This window comes from Colobus angolensis, unplaced genomic scaffold (assembly GCF_000951035.1).
Source record: "Colobus angolensis palliatus isolate OR3802 unplaced genomic scaffold, Cang.pa_1.0 Scaffold63, whole genome shotgun sequence".
Taxonomy (NCBI): Eukaryota; Metazoa; Chordata; class Mammalia; order Primates; family Cercopithecidae; genus Colobus; species Colobus angolensis.
Window position 1 is genome coordinate 8839842 of NW_012119932.1, and position 19499 is coordinate 8859340.

A 19499-nucleotide genomic window follows, 5' to 3' on the forward strand; every position below is an offset into this window, starting at 1 on the left:
AGGGAGGGAATAAGGGAGGGAAGGAAGAAGGGAGAGGGGCTGAGGGAAGTCAGAAATAAAGACAAGAGACCTAGTCAAATCATTTTGCTTTTTTGCTGGAGCCCCCAAATTTCACTATGTTTATTTTCACAGTTATCTTCATTTTTTGTTTGTTTGTTTTTGTTTGTTTGTTTTTGAGATGGAGTCTCGCTCTCTCACCAGGCTGGAGTGCAGTGGTGCAATCCTGGCTCACTGCAACCTCTGCCTCCTGGGTTCAAGCAATTCTCCTGCCTCAGCCTCCCAAGTAGCTGGGACTACAGGTGTGTGCCACCATGCCCAGCTAATTTTTGTACTTTTAGTAGAGATGGGTTTTCACCATGTTGGCCAGGATGGTCTCAATCTCTTGACTTCATGAACTACCCACCTCGGCCTCCCAAAGTGCTGGGATTACAGGCATGAGCCACCACACCTGGCCAGTTACCTTCTATTTATGGTGACTATATCAATTTTCTACTTTCTCCTAAAAAGAAGTTTTCTTTTAAAGTAAACTTAAGCAAAAAAAAAAAAAAAAAAGGAGTACACTTAAAGAAAATGTTGAGGACTTACTTTAAGTTTCTAGTTTGATATATAAGGAGTTTGGAAGTTGTCACTCCCATCCACAATGCAAGAAAAAGGCTAGAAAAGCTGAAAATCAACAACTTCTTTTAAATGCATTGGAAAATGGAGGTCACAAGACAAACAGCTGCCCCCCAAATTGGAGAAACAGACTGATGGATACAGGGAATCAGAACTGACCAGAGCAGAAGCCCAGGAGCAGAAAACGGGAACCGGAATTGAGGCAGGAGATACTAAATGTCATTGACATGTTGCTGGAAGTTCAGTTTGGACAAGTTTGAAAATTAAAAACTATTGGCAGAGGAGTACATGGGGAGGCAGTCCTAGGGAGATTCCAGAGTTTTGTGAGTTTTCCTTCCAGGAGCCCTACCGGATTCTTACAGTGCAGACTGGAGAAAAATCTCCACTTGCTTCCAACGGGAGAAGCGGGAGAAGAGCCATTTTTAAATACGACAGAGCATTCATTCTGTTCTTAATAAGACCAGCACTCAAGAGCAACAACTTTACCCGTGCTTGACTGACTGTGGTTTCACCACATGTTAACTAACCTAGGAGAAAAGAAATACTCAACTCCAGCCTCTGTAGCTTTCCTGTCTCACCCAAAAGGAAAAAGCAACAAAACAAAACTGAGAAGCACTTTTGAAGGTCACAGCACAGATTCTCTAAAAGTCCGAGCCCCCACCATAGGACTATGAAATACTTCCCCTCCCCAATATCTTACAGCCATATCCTTGGGGCTCCCGTATGACAACAGGCAGATACAGCCGAAGAACTGTGCCTCTCTGACATTATTTAAGAAGTCTTTAGGAGAACCCAAAGACAACAGGAGAGACAGAAACAAGGACACCAGAGATTTTAACCTCTGACACTAAACGTGACAGCAAACAGCAAACACAGCCTAACTCGTAGCTAAATAAACACAAAACCTCACACTAAATGTGTATTTACCTCTGTTCCCTTTATCCACTACATCAGCAGTTCCCAACCTTTCTGGCACCAGGGACCGGCTTCATGGAAGACAAACTTTCCACAGACTGGGGTGGAGGGTGGTTTCGAGATGATTCAGGCACATTATGCTTATTGTGCACTTTATTGCTATTATTATTATATTGTACCTTGTAATAAAATAATTATATAACTCACCATCACGTAGAATCAGTGGGAGCCCTGAGCTTGTTTTCCTGGTCAATCTGGTCCCATCTGGGGGTGATGGGAGACGGTGACAGATCATCAGGCATTAGATTCTCATATGGAGTGCGCAACCTAGATCCCGTGCATGCTCCGTTCACAACAGGGTTCACGTTTCTATGAGAATCTAATGCCGCTGCTGATCTGACAGGAGGCGGAGCTCAGGCAGTGATGCGAGTGACGGGGAGTGGCTGTAAATACAGATGAAGCTTTGCTCACTCGCCTGCCGCTCACCTCCCGCTGTGAGGCTCAGTTCCTAACAGGTCATGGATTGGTACCCATCTGTGGCCCGTGGGTTGCAGACCCCTGCGCTATAATACATGTGCAGTTTTCAACATAAAAATATAAGACACACTAAAAGATTTTGTAAACACACACAAACAGTTTGAAGCAAAGAGCAAGCATAATAAGCAGACTCAGATATGACAAAGATAGTGGAATTACCAAAACTTTAAACAACTATGAATAATATGCTAAGGACTCTAACCTAAAAAGTGGACAACAAGCAAGACTGGGTAGCTAACATAGGCAGAGAGATGAAAATGCTAAGAAAAAATCAAAAGGAAATTCTAGAAATCAAAAACACCTTAACAGAAACGAAGACTATCTCTGATAGGCTCCCTGGGTGTGGCCCAGGAAACGAGCGAAAGGAACAGAAGAAGTATTATTTGAAGCAATAATGACTTAGAATTTCCCAAAATTAATGACTGACAGCAAATCACAGATCCAGGAAGCTCAGAGAACATCAGACAGGATAAATACTAAGATACAACATCTAGACACATCATACTCAAACAGCAGAAAATCAAAGATGAAGAGAAAATCTTGAAAGACGCCAGAGGAAAAAAAAACTCTTATCCATAAAGACGCAAGAATAGTAATTACGCTGGATTTCTTTTCAGAAACCATGCAAGCAAGAAGAGTGGAATGTAATATTTAAAGTGCTGAAAGAAAAAACCCACCAACCTAGAATTCTGTCTCCAGTGAAATTATCCTTAAGAAGTGAAAAGAAAACAAAGACTTTCTCAGACAAACAAACATTGAGAAAATCTGTTGCCTGTAAACTTAGCTTGAAAGAAATGTTAAAAGGAAAAAAGAAAGAAAACTATATATGTCAGAAACTCAGGTCTATATAAATAAATGAGCATTAGAGAAGGAATAAATGAAAGAAATACAGAATTTTTCATTTTCCTTATTCTGAATTCACCTAACAGATACCAGTTTGTTCAAACAACTATAGTTGTTGTTAAACAACTATGAATAATATACTAAGCACTCTAATGTAAAAAGTGGACAACAATGTATTTGGTGATAATGTATTTGGTGATAATAGCTTACAGATAAGTGAAATAAATTATAGCAATGTTACGTGGGAGAGGAGGAAGAAGTAGGAGATGCTTTCTTACATGCTATTTGAAAAAGGACTCGAATTAGTTGTAAATGTATACTGTAAACTCAAGAGCAACCACTAAAGAAAGTTTGTTTTTGTTTTTGTTTTAGGCCAAGAATGGTGGCTCGTGGCTGTAATCCCAGTACTTTGGGAGGCCAAGGTAGGAGGATTGCCTGAGCCCAAGAGTTCAAGACCAGCCTGGGTAACATAGAAAGACCCCATCTTTATAATAAAAATAAAAAAGAAAAGAAAAAACTTTCTTAAAGTATAATTGGTATGCTAGGAGTAGAGAACAAATAAAATCATACAAAATATTGAAGTAAAACCAGAGAAGGCAAGAAAGAGTGGAAGACAAAAAATGAAATACAGAATAAAAACAGAAAACAATAACAAATATGATAGGTGTTAACCCAGCTATATCAACAATCGTTTTAAATGTTAATGGTCTAAATACACAAATTAATAGAGACTCATATATTGGTACAAGAAATTCACTTTAAATATACAGATACACATAAGTTAAAAGTGAAGAAAAATGGGGAAAGATACACTATACTAACACTAATCAAAAGAAAGCTGGACCAGCTATATTAATTTCAGACAGAGTAGACTGCAGGGCAAGGAAAGTTACCAGAGGTAAAGAGGAACATTGCATAATGATCTAGCGGACAATTCTCCACGAAGGCATAACAGTCTCTATTGCGTATGTGGCCAACAGTAGAGCATCAGAATACATAAAGTGAGAACTGATAGAACTGCAAAGATAAATCCATGATTAGGATTGCAGACTTCAATACTCTTCTATCAAAAATAGACAGATCCAGCAGGCAAAAAATCAGTAAGAACATAGTTAAACTGGACAGTACCATCCATCAAACAGATCTCATTGACATCTGTAAACAACTTCGTCCCATAACAGTAGAATATATATTCTTCTCAAGATCACATGAAACATTCACCACGATAGACCATATTCTGAGCCATAAAACATGCCTTAACAAATTTAAAAGAACAGAAAATACATAAACTATTCTCTAAGACCACAGTGGAATTAAACTAGAAATCAGTAACACTGGAAAATTCCAAAATACCTAGAAATTAAAGAAAATGTTAAATCAATAATAATACACTAATAGTGATACACAAAGACAACCAAAAAAGGTGACTACAGTTTTTCTGAATGAAAGTACATAAGAGATGTGTCACTGTGAAGTCAACACATCTTTAACCCATCCGTTGAGCTACAGTGAATCACAGCCTACACTCCTGCCACAGACATCTTGTCAACCTGCGGTGTCTGCATCCCATGTGATACAACTGTCAGGCAACCTGAAACTTACATTTCAAAAGTTCTCCACTCACCCCACTTCCTGTCTTAACTATTTTTATCCCCCATTATCCTGGCTTAGAGTCTCTGATCCAGAAAACCTGTTACAATCCAAGCGTATTTCCACCACAAAACACATATTAAAAGTTCTGTCCCGTTCTCCTTTTCTAACTATATTCATCTTCTCCATTTTAAAGTCTCGAAATTGTTTTTAAAAAACCATTGCCGGGAGTGGTGGCTCATGCCTGTAATCCCAGCACTTTGGGAGGCCGAGGCGGGTGGATCACGAGGTCAGGAGTTGGAGACCGGTCTGGCCAATGTACTGAAATCTTGTCTCTACTAACAGTACAAAAAAAAATTAGCCAGGTGTGGTGGTGTGCTCCTGTAATCCCAGCTACTCAGGAGAATCACGTGAACCCAGGAGGTAGAGGTTGCAGTGAGCCGAGATTGCGTCATTGCACTTCAGCCGGGTGACAGTGTGAGACTCCATTTCAAAAAAATAAAATAAAATAAAAAGCATTATGTGTATTTTTATTCCATTTTTGTGAAATATAAACTTTATCTGTTTATATGCACTATGAAAAAGTCTGGGAGAAAAATTCAACAAAAAATTAGCAGTGTTTTTTTCTGAATTGGTGAGATTACAGATTTTGTTTGCTGGTTTGTTTTTATTGTTTCTGTCTTTATGTTCTAAAAAACAACAAAAATGTGTATAATAATGAATGCTTTTGATTTACAAGAAATTCATCTCTCATCCATTAAATCTGTCTAAGCAAATACTGTCTCCCTCCATTCTACTTTCACTTCTTCAGTAAGTCTTCAGCCCTCACTGGTGTCATGAAAATGAAAGAATTTCTCCACAGAAAATTATTTACCCATCACCAGTTATTTTTTATCTACAGTAAAAGCAAGTTTATTCAAAAAGTAAAGAAACAAAAGAATGGCTACTTCACACACACAGCAACCTACGGGCTGCTGTCTGGCTCCACCACCAAAATGTATTCACCTGGCAAATAAATAGCTACCAAATTATTAATGGTGATAAAAATGCCATTTTGAGCAGGTCATTTTTCTACTTTTTTTTTTTTTTTTGTTTATTCGACAAAGTTCAAACTCCATCATAGGGCATCTACATTTCTCTAAATTCTACTTTCCACCTTTCGTAGCTTACTCCGACTTCTTTTTCTGCATAAAACTCCTGCTACATTCAAAGCCGTTTACTCCATTTGCCCAAACACATCATGTATTTCTTGCTTGAAGACTGCCCACCTTGACCATCTCACATGGCCTTTCTCATCCTTTTGCTAAGTTCCCCTGATTATTATGTTTTAAATTTCTTGAAACAAAAACCCGGATGGGCGTGGTGGCTCATGCCTGTATTCCCAGCACTTTGGGAGGCCAAGGCAGGTGGATCACTTGAGGTCAGGAGTTGGAGACCACCCTGGCCAATATGGTAAAGGCCCTTCTCTACTAAAAATGCAAAAATTAGTCAGTCATGGTGGGGGACACCTGTAATCCCAGCTACTTGGGAGGCTGAGGCAGGAGAATCTTTGAACCTGGGAGGTGGAGATTGTAGTGAGTCGAGATCATGCCACTGTATTCCAGCCTGGGCAACGGGGTGAGAGACTGAGAGAGTGAAAGAGGGATAGGGAAAAAGAGAGAGAGGGAGAGGGAGAGGGAGAGGGAGGGAGGGAGGGAGGAAGGACCCATAGCTGATTCTTTTTCATATTTCTTTCCTCCACCATGGACAAAGACAGTGTCCAGCACATAGGACACCATAGATGTGTGTCGACTGATTAAATCACCCCATTCCACAGTAAGTTCGTTTCCTCTTAGCTGCTACAGTGTTTATAGCTGATCCTGTCATTAGACATGTTCATTTCTTTCCTATCTTCCTTCTTATATAAGACTTGTGGTCTAGTTTAAGTGTACACACTTTTAAGATAGAAACAAAATTGTCCATTTCATCATACTTTTTACAATCCCTAACAGGGTGTTGATGTTGATAAGTTGGTTGTTCAATTACATAAGAAAAAAAGTAGTAAAATAAAGTAGCAATCTGTCTCCCAGGTTAATGTACAAAAGCATCTGGCACATAATAAGCAGTCTACAAATATTAGCTCATGATCATGACGGTGATGATGATGGATGATGACGATGTGATCTTTAGAAGCAGTAGTAGCTTCCAGGCCTACACCCCAAATACTACAGCAGCTCCAAGGGATAAGGGGAAGGTGACACAAAGAAAGTTGATAACTCTAGGTTGAAGTGTTTCTTCTGACTGCAAGTTAGGCTTAGAATGGAACTGGGTTTCCTGACCCCTCACTATCACCACTTCCCCAAGCTAAAGATTTTTTAACTGAATTTATACTCCCTCCCTCCAAGTCAGCTCAGTCTGAAATAGATAAAATCTGCAAGCATGGACCAGACCAAGGATATTCTCGTAGTTTCTTTCATGGAAGAGTAATCAATAAGATTATAACTCTATGCAAGCTGATGGTGTGTAGAGAGGTGACCTGAATCTGATATTTACATCTTCATAAGAAAGACTGCTTCTTCTTCCACCGGGGTAACCTTTCCCCCAGTTTGTGTAATGAACTCCTCGTCCATCCGTCCAAAGGAACGTGTGTTCTGAATTGACATCATTCAGCCCAGTCCAGGCACTGAAAGTGGAGTCCTTCATGTGATAGGTAAGAAATGCTAAAAGAAAATGTCATGAAATAATTTTAAACTTTGAGGGTTAGTACTCAAAATATGGAAAATATTCAAAATATATGAATTTCAAAATACTGAGCATGTGATTTGTGTCACTGTTACTTAAAAACACTTATCATGAGCACACGAACATTCTAATATCAGCATTGTGTTATCACTTGAGCTTTGGACTTTGAAAAGTTTCATACAATAGAAGTCTAGGTTTTATCTAGGCCATTGAAGACACTTGTGCAAGTTGCACCCTGCCCAAGGGCTCCATTCTGTGCACCCTTATCTGGGTTGTGGCTGCCTACAACCACAACTTTTCTAATTCATAAAAAGTCACCATATGGATTTGTGGCTGTCCTGACTCTGTAAATAAGATAATCTGATTTATATAATAACTATGGGACAAAGGACTCTTAACCCAGACAGTTCTGAAAAAATAAAAACTGTCAAAACAAGAATCATGAGACTGTTGATATGATTTGGCTCTGTTTCCCCACCCAAATCTCACCTGCAATTGTCATAATTCCCACATATTAAGAGTGGGACTAGGTGAAGGTAACTGAATCATGGGGGATGTTTCTCCCATGCTGTTCTCATTATAGTGAATGAGATGAGTTCTTACAAGAGCTGATGGTTTTATCTTTTAACGCTTTGTTTTGCACTTCTCTGTCCTGCCACCCTGTGAAGAAGGACATGTTTGCTTCCCCTTCCACCATGATTGTAAATTTCCTGAGGCCTCCCCAGCTATGTGGAAGTGTGGGTCAATTAAACCTCTTTCCTTTATAAATTACCCAGTCTTGGGCAGCTCTTTACAGTAGTGTGAGAAGAGACTAACACAGCTGTCAAATTCTCAGTATCTCAGATTGCCAAACCAAAAGTTTCCCAATTGAGATTCCTCCTGGGAAGGTGGGGTAGAAATCCCTGGAGATCAGTTGTCCATCTACTCAGTGTGCTTGGATCCAGGGGACCATCCTGATGCTAAAACGCTCACATCAGGGGCTGGGGATGGTGGCTGGTGCCTGTAATCCTAGTGCTTTGGGAGGCAGAGACAGGAAGATTGCTTGAGGCCAGGAGTTCAAGATCAGCCTGGGCAACATGGTGACACCCTGTCTCTACGAAGAAATACAAAAATTAACAAAGCATCGGTGGAGTGCACCTGTAGTCCCAGCTTGTCAAAAGGCTGAGGCAGGAGGATTGCTTGAGCCTAGGAGGTTGAGGCTGCAGACAGCCATGGTTCTGCCATTGCACTTCAGCCTGGGCAACAAAGGGAGACCCCATCTCTACACAAATCAATCAATAATAAAGTGTTCACATCACTGGATGATACTATAGAATATGGCTTCTTGCTTATCAATTCTGTGACCAAGTGGATGGTGGCAAACATCCAAGAGACATAAAAGGTTGAATTGTACATGTGTCCCTCCCCTTCCCTCAGTCCACCACCAGGACTCCCATGGCAGCTGCCATCTGGGGCCAGAACCACCACCTGAGGCATTACCTCCTAGACCGACAAGTACCTACTCTACCAAAAAACAATTTGCAAACATTTACACTTAAACACGTCTCCTGAATGTAAATAGGAAATAGAATGACTAAGCACTCAGGGTTACTAATAGAAAATACAAAATAGAAATCTGCAGAGATATAGTTATCTGTGTATTCAGGAACAAAGAATTTCATAGAATTTCAAGCAATTCTATTGCTATACGCTTACTCTTTCTGCAGAGTAGAAGAGGCAGCTACCATCTCACTCAGAGACTTCTATTTTCCTCAATTAACTAAAGATTTTTTTTTTATTTTTTCCACTTTTTTCGGAAAGGAAAAAGGGGCCGGGTTCCGGTTGGTTTTGTTGGTTCCCCCTTTTATTTTCACCATTTGGGGGTTCGAGGTTGGGGGGTTCCTTTGGGTTCGGAGTTTTAGGGCCGGCTTGGGCACCTTGGAAGGCCCTTTTTTTTCCAAAAAAACTTTAAAAATTAGCCAGGTATGATGGTGCACACCTGTAGTCCCAGCTACTTTGGAGGCTGAGACATGAGGATTACTTGAGCCCAGGAGTTGGAGGCTGTAGTGAGCTATAATTACATCAATGATCTCCAGCCTGGGTGATCAAGCGAGACCCTGTCTCTAAGAAGAAAAGAGCATGGGTAGATAGTTGTTTTGGTTTTGTTTTGTTTTCCAAATAAGACCATAACTTTTGCCTCATCCCCAGCTTGAAATGAAACATGGAAAAGCTCTACCTGCCAAGATTCAGCACTTTTTTCTGCCAACAACCACAATAAGAATTCAACGACGTGTGCCTGTTTTGCCAGGAATAATGTTATTTTATCTGAAAATTGTTTCCTTCTGCACGTCTCTATTATCCAGTTTCAATTTCATTGTGCCAGGAATCAGCACTTTGTGGTTAATAGGGGAAATCAATCATTGTGTTTCTCTGCTGGGTAGCTAAGCCCAAAATGGGGTAGGCCAGTTGGAGAAATGTGAATGTTATGTTCTTGTACTGTGTGCTTTGGTTTGACCCTTCTCTTTCAGTGTCTGACAAATTGCTCAACTTGTCAAACGTTCTCAGTGAAAGCTTGGTTGGGATATATTGTACAGTGTGTTCTCAGAGAGCACATGGCGGCATTCACAAAGCCAAATAAGACTTTTGAGAGAGCACCCTACATGTTTCTAGTGCCTTTCTTACTTCCTACGTTTTTCTTCTATTTTCTTTCTCATATCATTTTTGAAATAAACGATTCTAGAAGTCAAATAATCTCAGAACCAAAAGAGAGCTTACAGAATATTCAGTCCATATGTCTCCTACCATGTCCTTATAAAGTTATATATACAACAAACAACTGTTGAGCGTCTTCTGTACTACATCCCAGCTAACATACAGGATGCTCTAGCATCCATCTGAGTATCTTCCAGTGTAAGCATTTTCACAGCCCTTTAGAAACTTCAACTTCCTCACAAAGCAGTCTATCCAGTCAATTCTGTAACAATGGCCCCTAACCCCTAATTTTGAGCCTAAATCTATTTCCCTGTGACTGTCGCTCGTTGGTTTCGGGTCTTGTATCTGAGGCGACACAGGGTGATCCTTCAAAATCCACATCCTCTCTTCTCTAAGTTGTATAACCTGAGAGTCTTTCAACCCTGACTCACTTGCAGTGATTTCCAAACCCTTCATCAGTTTAGTCTGAATCTCCTGCAGTTGGTCAAAACCCTCCTTAAAGGGCAAGTCACAATTTAACCTAATACCTATTTCAGTGGATGCCTCCACAGAAAGATCAGGTAGAAATGGTGGGTACCTTTCTTTTGATGACAATATCATGATTTTTCCATCTGCTCTATGAATATGGTGAATATTCTCCTTCATAGTTCTTGCTTATTTTCATGTTTTATCAAAAAATGTTTCAAAGCCAGGTATGGTGGCTCACTCCTGTAATCCTAACACTTTGGGAGGCTGAGGTGGGAGTTTAAGACCAGCCTGGGCAACATAGTGAGACTCTATCTCTACAAAACAACAACAACAACAACGACGACAACAACAACAACAACTTTAAAAAAATTAGCCGGGCATTATGACTCAGGCCTGCCCTAGCTACCCAGGAGGCTGAGGCAAGAGGATTGCTTGAGCTTAGGAGTTCGAGGCTGCAGTGAGTTATAATCCTGGGCAACAGAGTAAGACCTTGTTTCAAAAAAAAAAAAAATCAAAATTTGTTCAAAGTTCATATTTAAAATATCAATTGTGTTGCATTACAAGTTATATGATCAAGTGACTAGAAGAGTAATAAATGGGAAAGCAGCAATTTTTCATCTTATTACTAGAAGTACTCTTCTTTGACTCTTTGGGAGCAAACTGGTTTGGTAGAAAGATGGACAAGCCTAGGTTTCATTCCCAGCTCTACTGCTTAACAGGCAAGCTCCTTCACTCAAAGCTGTCTATGCACCATTTCCCCACTCACAAAATGGGGTTATAATACCTGCTTCTCAGAGTTGTGATGACTTTATATAAGAACTTTATACAAAATAAACAGCTTAATATGCGCTATAATTGAATAAAATAGTTTTCAATAAACATTTGATTTTTTCCATTTTCTTAGCTTTTACACTGGAAAACCAAAAAGTCATTTACTGTCAGCAATGTTTTACCATTTTGCAGTCAAAATTCCATATTTAAATGCACAACTAATTGCAAAATGGCCACATACCTTGCTCTTTTTCATTTTGTATGGAGACCAGATTCCCTCCAAAGCCTATACAAGCTTTTCGTGCCTCTTGCCAAGTTTTTCTTTCTTCTTCAACAAATCCAAAGATTTTGAAACACTGGTATGGAAGAGGGGAGCAGAAAAAAAAAAAGAAAAACCATAGGGGTTAACTAAAGATGATCAATTTCGCTCCACCAAAAGCAAAATTATTCATGAAGATTATAGCTAAATCAGAAATTTCTCACCACCAACTAGAGATTTAAAAAACTGTTAGTTTTACGACCCACTCACTTTCTTTGCAAAGTTTTATTCTCCCTCGGGAGAAATGGTACATCAATGTGGAGAATATCTCAAGAATGCTCTCAATATCCATAGAGAGTTTGTCATGCAAATCTTCACCTAGTCTTGCCAAAAATTTTCTAAAGTGATGAGGCTAGCAAAAGTTAACTTTGAGCTGAAAGATTTGCGTCACTCTCCATACCGATCAGTGCCAAGATTGCAACTAATTCTCCTAGTACCTTGTTGTTGTAGAAATTCCAGCCTTCCTTGCACCCTGATAGGACCGAGGGTTTCGTAGGCATAACCGTGGTAGCATTGATACTACTGTTATGTCGCTGGCAAATGAAGGCACTTGGATAGCCACAGTTAATGTCATTCCAAAACCCTGGCAAGGAGAAAAATAGTTAAATTAGATTCACTTCTTTATGTTTTAAAACATTATTTTTAAAAAATATATTTATATTTTACAAGAATTCTCAAAACTTATTTAGACTCTAATCAAACTTGGTTTTTACATGTGACTAGAGGTATCCATGCAATATTCTTTTGCTGTTTTACTTAAACTAATAATAGTTCCACTTTATAGAGGGCATCCTATGAACCAAACATGTACTTGATGTTGCAGATGTATTAGCTAAATGGTAATAGCTAATAATAATAACCTAACAATAGCAAACTTTGTATACACCAAGCATCTACATAGTATTTTAGATGTATGATTTCATTTCATCTTCTCAACAACTGATAGATTCTGTCATTATTCCCATTTTGCAGAATAATAAGGAGCTAGAGAGAAATAAAGGAGATAGATAAACAAATTCTGGATAACTTTTTTCAAATCAGAACATGAAAAAGTGGTTCCTAGTTTGGGAAGAAGTGAGAAGATTAACTATGTTGTTTACTAGTGTAAATGTTAAGCATCCACTCTCCTTACAAATTGAACTGCTATGTTGCTAAAATTAGAATTATCCTTTATTCTCTCTTCTTATCTTGCCTGACATAGCGCACAACTTGCTCCTTTTTTAGTCTAGGCATGTGGCACATGACACACCATGCCACAAAGCAAATTCAACATGCATGACTTGCCTACCTGAATTTGAATACATGGTCACACAGTTTTCATCCTCATTTGCAAAATTGGGTTCACCTGTGGCCCAAGACACGTAATCCACTTTGCTTCCATCCATCCAACTGGAAAAGAAAATTCAGGCATTTTGCAATGATCCAATCATTAGAATAATTGGATACAGGCCAGGAGCAGTAGCTCATGCCTATAATCCCAGCATTATGGGAGGCCAAGGCGGGCGGATCACCTGAAGCCAGGAGTTTGAGACCAGCCTGACAAACATGGCGAAACTCCATCTCTACTAAAAATTAAAATTAAAAAAAAAATTAGCCAGGCATCGCTGTGGGCTCTTGTAATCCCAGCCACTCGGGAGGCCGAGGCAAGAGAATCACTTGAACTAGGAGGCAGAGGCTACAGCGAGCCGAGATCGCGCCATTGCACTCCAGCTTAGGCAACAAGAATGAAACTTAGTCTCAAAAAAAAAAAAAATAGTTGGCTACAGCCTACTGGTGGGGCAGGACAAGTCAACCCAGAATAGGGAGATCTCCAGAGAATGGCAGGAAAACCCCCAGTGCCTGAGTATTTGGTGTGTTCCATGCATCTCACTCCACAGTAGCAACCCTCATGCCATGTCCAGGCTGTCTTCTTTTCCTTCCCAGGAAGAAACCACCTTTAGTCACAAAGTGGAGACCCTGATTACTCTGGAAGTGAGCCAGAGACGAAAATCCTCCCATCGTACTCCCCAGGCATAATTCCCACAAAACCAAACCACCCATGGAGAGGCAGAGCGTATAGAATTTCTCATTAGGCTCACTCTCTGATTCTCGTGTTTACTCTAGTTTCTTGTCATGTAGGTGGCCTAAACTTATGTCTGCAAACTACAGAAATTCAGAGACTGTGAGAGCCAGAAGGGGACCAGTCATGAGATCATCAAATTTGACCTTTTCACGTTAGAAATGATAAAATGACGTTGCTTGTCCAAAGGAAGATCCAACATTTGTACTCTTTAAAAAGAATGACCCTGTGGGGTATGGTGGTGCATGTCTGTCATCCCAGCTACTTAGGAGGCTGAAATGGAAGGATTGCTTGAATCCAGGATTTCAAGGCTGCAGTGAGCTGTGATCACCCCATTGCACTCCAGCCTGGGCAACAGAGCGAGACCTGTCTCAAATAATAATAATAATAATAATAATAATAATAATAATAATAATAACAACAACAACAAGGACCTTGAATTTAGGTCTCTATTGCTCAAAGATGACAACAGCAGTCCCCTGGAATACATGAGGCTAAAAAAATCTGTACGTGAGCCAGGAGGACATATCTGCCCTTCAAACACTAGAGGACATATGTATTAATGGACAAGAAAAAAGAACTTAAATGTATTAATTTTCTCATGTCCCTACAGCTTTTTCTAGCTCCTATATCTAATAGAAAATGGGACAATCACTCTTTTAAAGGGAAAGTATTTCCTGCAATTTGAAAGTGTGCTGGGAACAGGGCAATAGGAAAGGATACTGTGGTTCCCAGCAGCAAGGTTAGCAAGGTTCTCATCCCAGGTGGGATTACAATGTTTTCAATAAGTTCAGTATTTGTATATGTCTAAAACAACTTTTTAGTAGATGATTTACTGACAGATGATGACATCTCAAAACAAAGAAAAGCGTAGTTTTGCAAAACTGAATCCAATTTTGAGTTGTTTGTTTGGCATTTATAGTGCTGAAAATATTTAATAGAATTATTTTGAATTCTTTTTTTAAAGTTGCTATTTCAACTGAGAATGCTGTAGGATTTTTAAAAATGCATTCCACAAAGAAAAATCTCAAAATAACTCACAGGTTTTGGTCAGAACACTAACCCACGCAGAGTTGTTTTCAGCTTGATTTACTTACGCAAACTTTTTATCCAAGCTGATCAATAAACCAATAAAATACGCGGACTGCGCATCATTTCTGTTTACCTGAAACATGGAAGTTTACGTATAATTTAATTTAGAATCACACAATCGGCAAGTTCTTAAACAAAACGTACATATTAATGAGGCAGCCTAATCGAAACCTTTTCTAGAGAGGAATTTCTACAGAAATGTAGGACATTCTATATGACGTTCTTCCTAGAAATAAAAAAAAAATGCACACAATTTAATACTTTGAATTTGTAAAGCAAGAGTCTTTTCTTTGATGCATAATCCTATAATCCTGACTGGCTACTTTGTTTTAAAGAATGTCTTCAACAATGTAACTATTGTAGGCATTTAATATTATAGAGAATGATTTAAGGCATTTGCTTTACAAATTCAAGTTATTAAATTGTGCACAAATTTTTCTTTTTTATATAAAAAGAATCATATATTAGATTTATTTTATACATGTTTATAATTTATCATATATGTTTATAACATATCATGTTTATAATTATAAATGTAATAAATGTAGTTATATATGTAAAATAAATCTGTATGTCAAATATATATACAAAATATATATATGAAAAATAATCACCCTGTGGGAGATGGTGGTGCACACCTGTAGTCTCATCTACTTGGAAGGCTGAGGCGAGAGAATTGATATGTCTAATATAATATATATTATATATACATTACATATATTTTCTACATATATTTGACATATAGATTTATCATATATATTTATTTCATATATATTATTTAAATATTGATTTTATACATATTTTATGTATATATTACATATATATAATTTATATCTGCATATAAGCAAGGAGGATATATCTGTTCTTCAAACTTGGGAGAGTATGTATAATCATGAGCAAGGAAAGGAACCCCAAAATGTATTAATTTCATTATAATGTACTATTTCACTATATATAGATATATTTGATTTTCATATATATATTTGTACAATATTAGCAAACATCTTGAGAATTTCAAAGCAAGCTATATCGACAAGATGATGGCAAGCCAGAGTATACTCTAGTACCTTTATAAATCAAATGCATTTTTATTATTTCAGTACTGTTCAACTTGTTTTTTCCTGCTTCTCTCTGTTACCTCCTCTCTGGCAATGAGGCCATGAAGAATTTTAATCGGAAAGATACTGAACAAAGCACTCTTGGAAAAAATAAATTATAAAAATAAATTATACCTTCAGTGATAGGTATATCGATGGTATCACAATTTTGTTACAACCAAGAAAGATGATTATAATAAATAATCAAACTGTGTTATATGTTGGCCAACAATCTGGGCCAAGTAAGCCAGATTTTTTAATTAAAAATTAAGCTATATGATACACAAAGGGTCCAAGACTGACATATAACAACTAGTTAAGAATTATAATCTTTGCAAATCAAATTAGTGAACTCAAGGCCAACAAGTACGGATCGTCACAAAATCCAAGCTAAAAAATGGTTCTGGGACTGGCCACAGTGGTTCACGCCTGCAATCCCAGCAATTTGGGAGGCCAGGGCAGGCAGATCACTTAGGGTCAGGGGTTCAAGATCAGCTCGGCCAATATGGTGAAACCCTGTCTCTACTAAAAACACAAAAATTAGCCAGGCATGGTGGTATGCACCTGTAGTCCCAGCTGTTCGGAAGGCTGAAGCAGGAGAACTGCTTGAACCCAGTAGGCGGAGGTTGCAGTGAGCCAAGATCATGCCACTGTACTCCAGCCGGGGCAACAGAATGAGACACTGTCTCCAAAACAAACAAACAAAAAAATTATTCTGAGTTCTGCAATTCTGCACTAAATATTTAAACAATAGGGCATAACTTGTGTTATGACCTCCTCCTCCTCCTGCATTTCCATCTTTACCTTGACCTTTGGAGGTGCAAATTCAGCACATAATTAGAAATTGTGCTGGGGGTACCAATTGTAGACATTATGTTTATCATATGTTACTGTTCCATCCTTAAATCAATGATGCTCTATGAAAAAATGCTCAACATCACAAATTATCAGGGAAATGTAAATCAAAAATCACAATGTGACACCACCTTACTCCTGCAAGAATGGCTATAATTAAAAAAATAAAAATATAATAGATGTTGGCATGGATGTGGTGAAAACGAAACACTTTTACTTTGCTGGTGGGAATGTAAACTAGTACAGCAACTCTACAAAACAGTATGGAGATTCCTCAAAGAACTAAAAGTAGAAACACAATTTGATCCAGCAATCCCACTACTGGATATCTACCCAGAGGAAAATAAGTCATTATATGAAAAAGACATTTGCACAGACGTTTTTAATATTGGCACAATTTGCAATCGCAAAAATATGGAACCAGCCTAAATGCCCATCAGCCAATAAGTGGATAAAGAAAATGTAGTATATACATACTATGGAATACTACTCAGGAATGAAATAATGACATTTGCAGCAACCTGAATGGAACTGGAGGCCATTTTTCTAAGTGAAGTAACTCAGGAATGGAAAACCAAACATCGTATATTCTCACTCATAAGTGGAAGCTAAGCTATGAGGATGCAAAGGCGTAAGAATGATACAATGGACTTTGGGGACTTGGGGACAGGTAAGAGGGGGTGAGGGATAAAAGACTACACATTCAGTAGAGTGTACACTGCTCAGGTGACAGGTGTACCAAAATCTCAGAAGTCACCACTAAAGAACTTTTCCATACAACCAAACACCACCTGTTCCCCCCAAAACTGTTAACATTAAAAAATGTATTGATGCTCTTACATATTTCCATAGAAATTTCTTTTCACTTTCACTTTGAATAGAAACAAGATCACCAAAATTCCTCTTGCAAAACGCTCGTGCATTGTCCATGGTTTCCTTCTCTTTGCTGAAATAATACTGGTAGTCTTTGTAAATAACCCACCCATCTTCAGTGACTGGTGGATCTGAAAGGTTAACGAGAAAAGGCCATGAATTTTACACAGACAAATTCAAGAATCTGGTGTGTGTAGCACGCAAAGGTGAAAGGGATAGAGCTGCTATATCAAGAGGTGTCTGCAACTCTGAGAGACCACAACAGCAGAATGTCCACATCAAATACAGACATTTGAATCCTCAGCCAAAATATCTACTTTCTACCAACCCAGTAAAAAGGACCCATTTTGTATTCCCAGCTGAGTCCCATATGTCATTACCGGGTAAAAGAACTCTGGGTGTCACTCTCATCAATACGATAGCATAGCTGTGAGGATTTATATACAATGCACCCATAATACTCTAGATCAAAGGAGTGGGAACTATGAGAAAGCAGTTTTCACCCCAGTATAAGAAGAAAAAAAAAAAGCAAAAAACTTCGGGTAGAAGGAATTCACCTATAAAGTGGGTCCCTCAGCCTTTTCCAACACATGGGGTTCCATAGTTGTGTGCTACAGTAGGTTGAATAAAAGCCCCCAAAGATATCTAGTTCCTAACCCCTGGAACCTATGAATGTTAGCTTATATGGAAAATAGGACTTTATAGTCATGATTAAATTAGGATCTTGAGATGGGAGGGTTATCCTGGATCGTCTAAGTAGGCCCTAAATGTAATAACAAGTATTCTTATGCAGAGGGGCGGAGGGACATTTGACTAAAAGAGAAAGAGGCAACGTGATCACTGGAAGAAGATGCTACATTGCTGGTTTTGAAGGAGGAAGGGGCCATGAGCAGATGAGTTCACAGAATGCAGCTCTAGATGCTGGTTTATAAAGGCAAGGAAAGAGATTCTCCCCTTAGAGCCCCTAACGGGAGCGTGGTCCTGCCAACATTTGGATTTTGGCCCAGTGAAATTGATTCCAGATTTCTGACTTCCAGAACTGTAAGGGAGTAACTGCGTGTTATTTTAAGCCTGGTAACAAGTTCCTGGTAACTGGTTACAGCAGCCAGGGGACACTAATACATGTGCTAAAGAAGAAGAACTCAGGACCTTGGAATTGATTCATGAACCCTTGAGAAACTGTATTAACATGCCTTATGTTTGTGCATATGAGCTTCTCTCTGGAGAGGAAGACTCAAACCTCCATGACATTCTCACTCATAGGTATTAAGGACTTCTGCCCTCTACTTTCCTAGGGGAAGTAATTTTTTCATTGGGAAAAAAAAAAAGAGGCAGGGAAAGGGTTATCAGTACAGAGATCAGAAAATAAGAAAATACCTACTGTCTTGAGGAGCTGGCGTTGGCTCAGGTTTTGGTGTTTGTCCTGTAAAACAAGAGCAAAGCAGAAATAAAGTGTATTTAAACTTCTGCTAATTACATTTCCTTCTATATTCACTATTTTCATGAGTCAATATTGCTAAAAACTTAGTTGTTCTGTTTTTTCCCTTCCCTTTCTTTCTCCAATTTGTACATCATGTTGTGGAGAGCAGAATGAAGGAAAAGAGAATTAGAAGTGAAGACTTAAACAAATCAGGTGCAATCATAGCCACCAGAAATTACAGCCACCACAGTTTTCAGGCACAAGTAGCATCATATAAAGGAAAGGAAAAAAAAAAAAGAACATGAGTTTTAGAATCAGAAAGCCTAGCTTCAAATCCCAAGCCTGGGTTTCAATCATTTAGCCTTAATTTTGTCAACTAAACCAAATAGATTAGTTTGTGAAAACACGTGAGTTATTGGTATGTAATAGGTGTTTAACAGATGTTCGTTTTTCAGTCAGACATCTTATAATCTGTGAAATTATTTATGATTTCATTAGTTGAAACGATTAAATGTGAACTGTTTGTTTATAAAATATTTATAAAATAGAAAATGTATTTTCTTTAAGAAAATCTGTTTTTTGGCCGGGCGCGGTGGCTCAAGCCTGTAGTCCCAGCACTTTGGGAGGCCGAGA

General features: G+C 38.6%; 1 protein-coding gene across 1 annotated transcript in view; it reads right to left on the reverse strand.

Moving 5' to 3' along the window:
* Positions 1 to 19499, reverse strand: part of MRC1 (mannose receptor, C type 1) — a 106375-nt gene that overhangs the window by 15174 nt on the left and 71702 nt on the right. Inside the window, exons 17-23 of the mRNA XM_011963909.1 lie at positions 18828 to 18869; positions 17414 to 17577; positions 14627 to 14694; positions 12759 to 12859; positions 11908 to 12053; positions 11393 to 11507; positions 7033 to 7199 (exon numbers count right to left, since the gene is read on the reverse strand). Of these exons, the coding sequence (XP_011819299.1) occupies positions 7033 to 7199; positions 11393 to 11507; positions 11908 to 12053; positions 12759 to 12859; positions 14627 to 14694; positions 17414 to 17577; positions 18828 to 18869 (803 nt within the window). The remainder of the gene's footprint in view (positions 1 to 7032; positions 7200 to 11392; positions 11508 to 11907; positions 12054 to 12758; positions 12860 to 14626; positions 14695 to 17413; positions 17578 to 18827; positions 18870 to 19499) is intronic.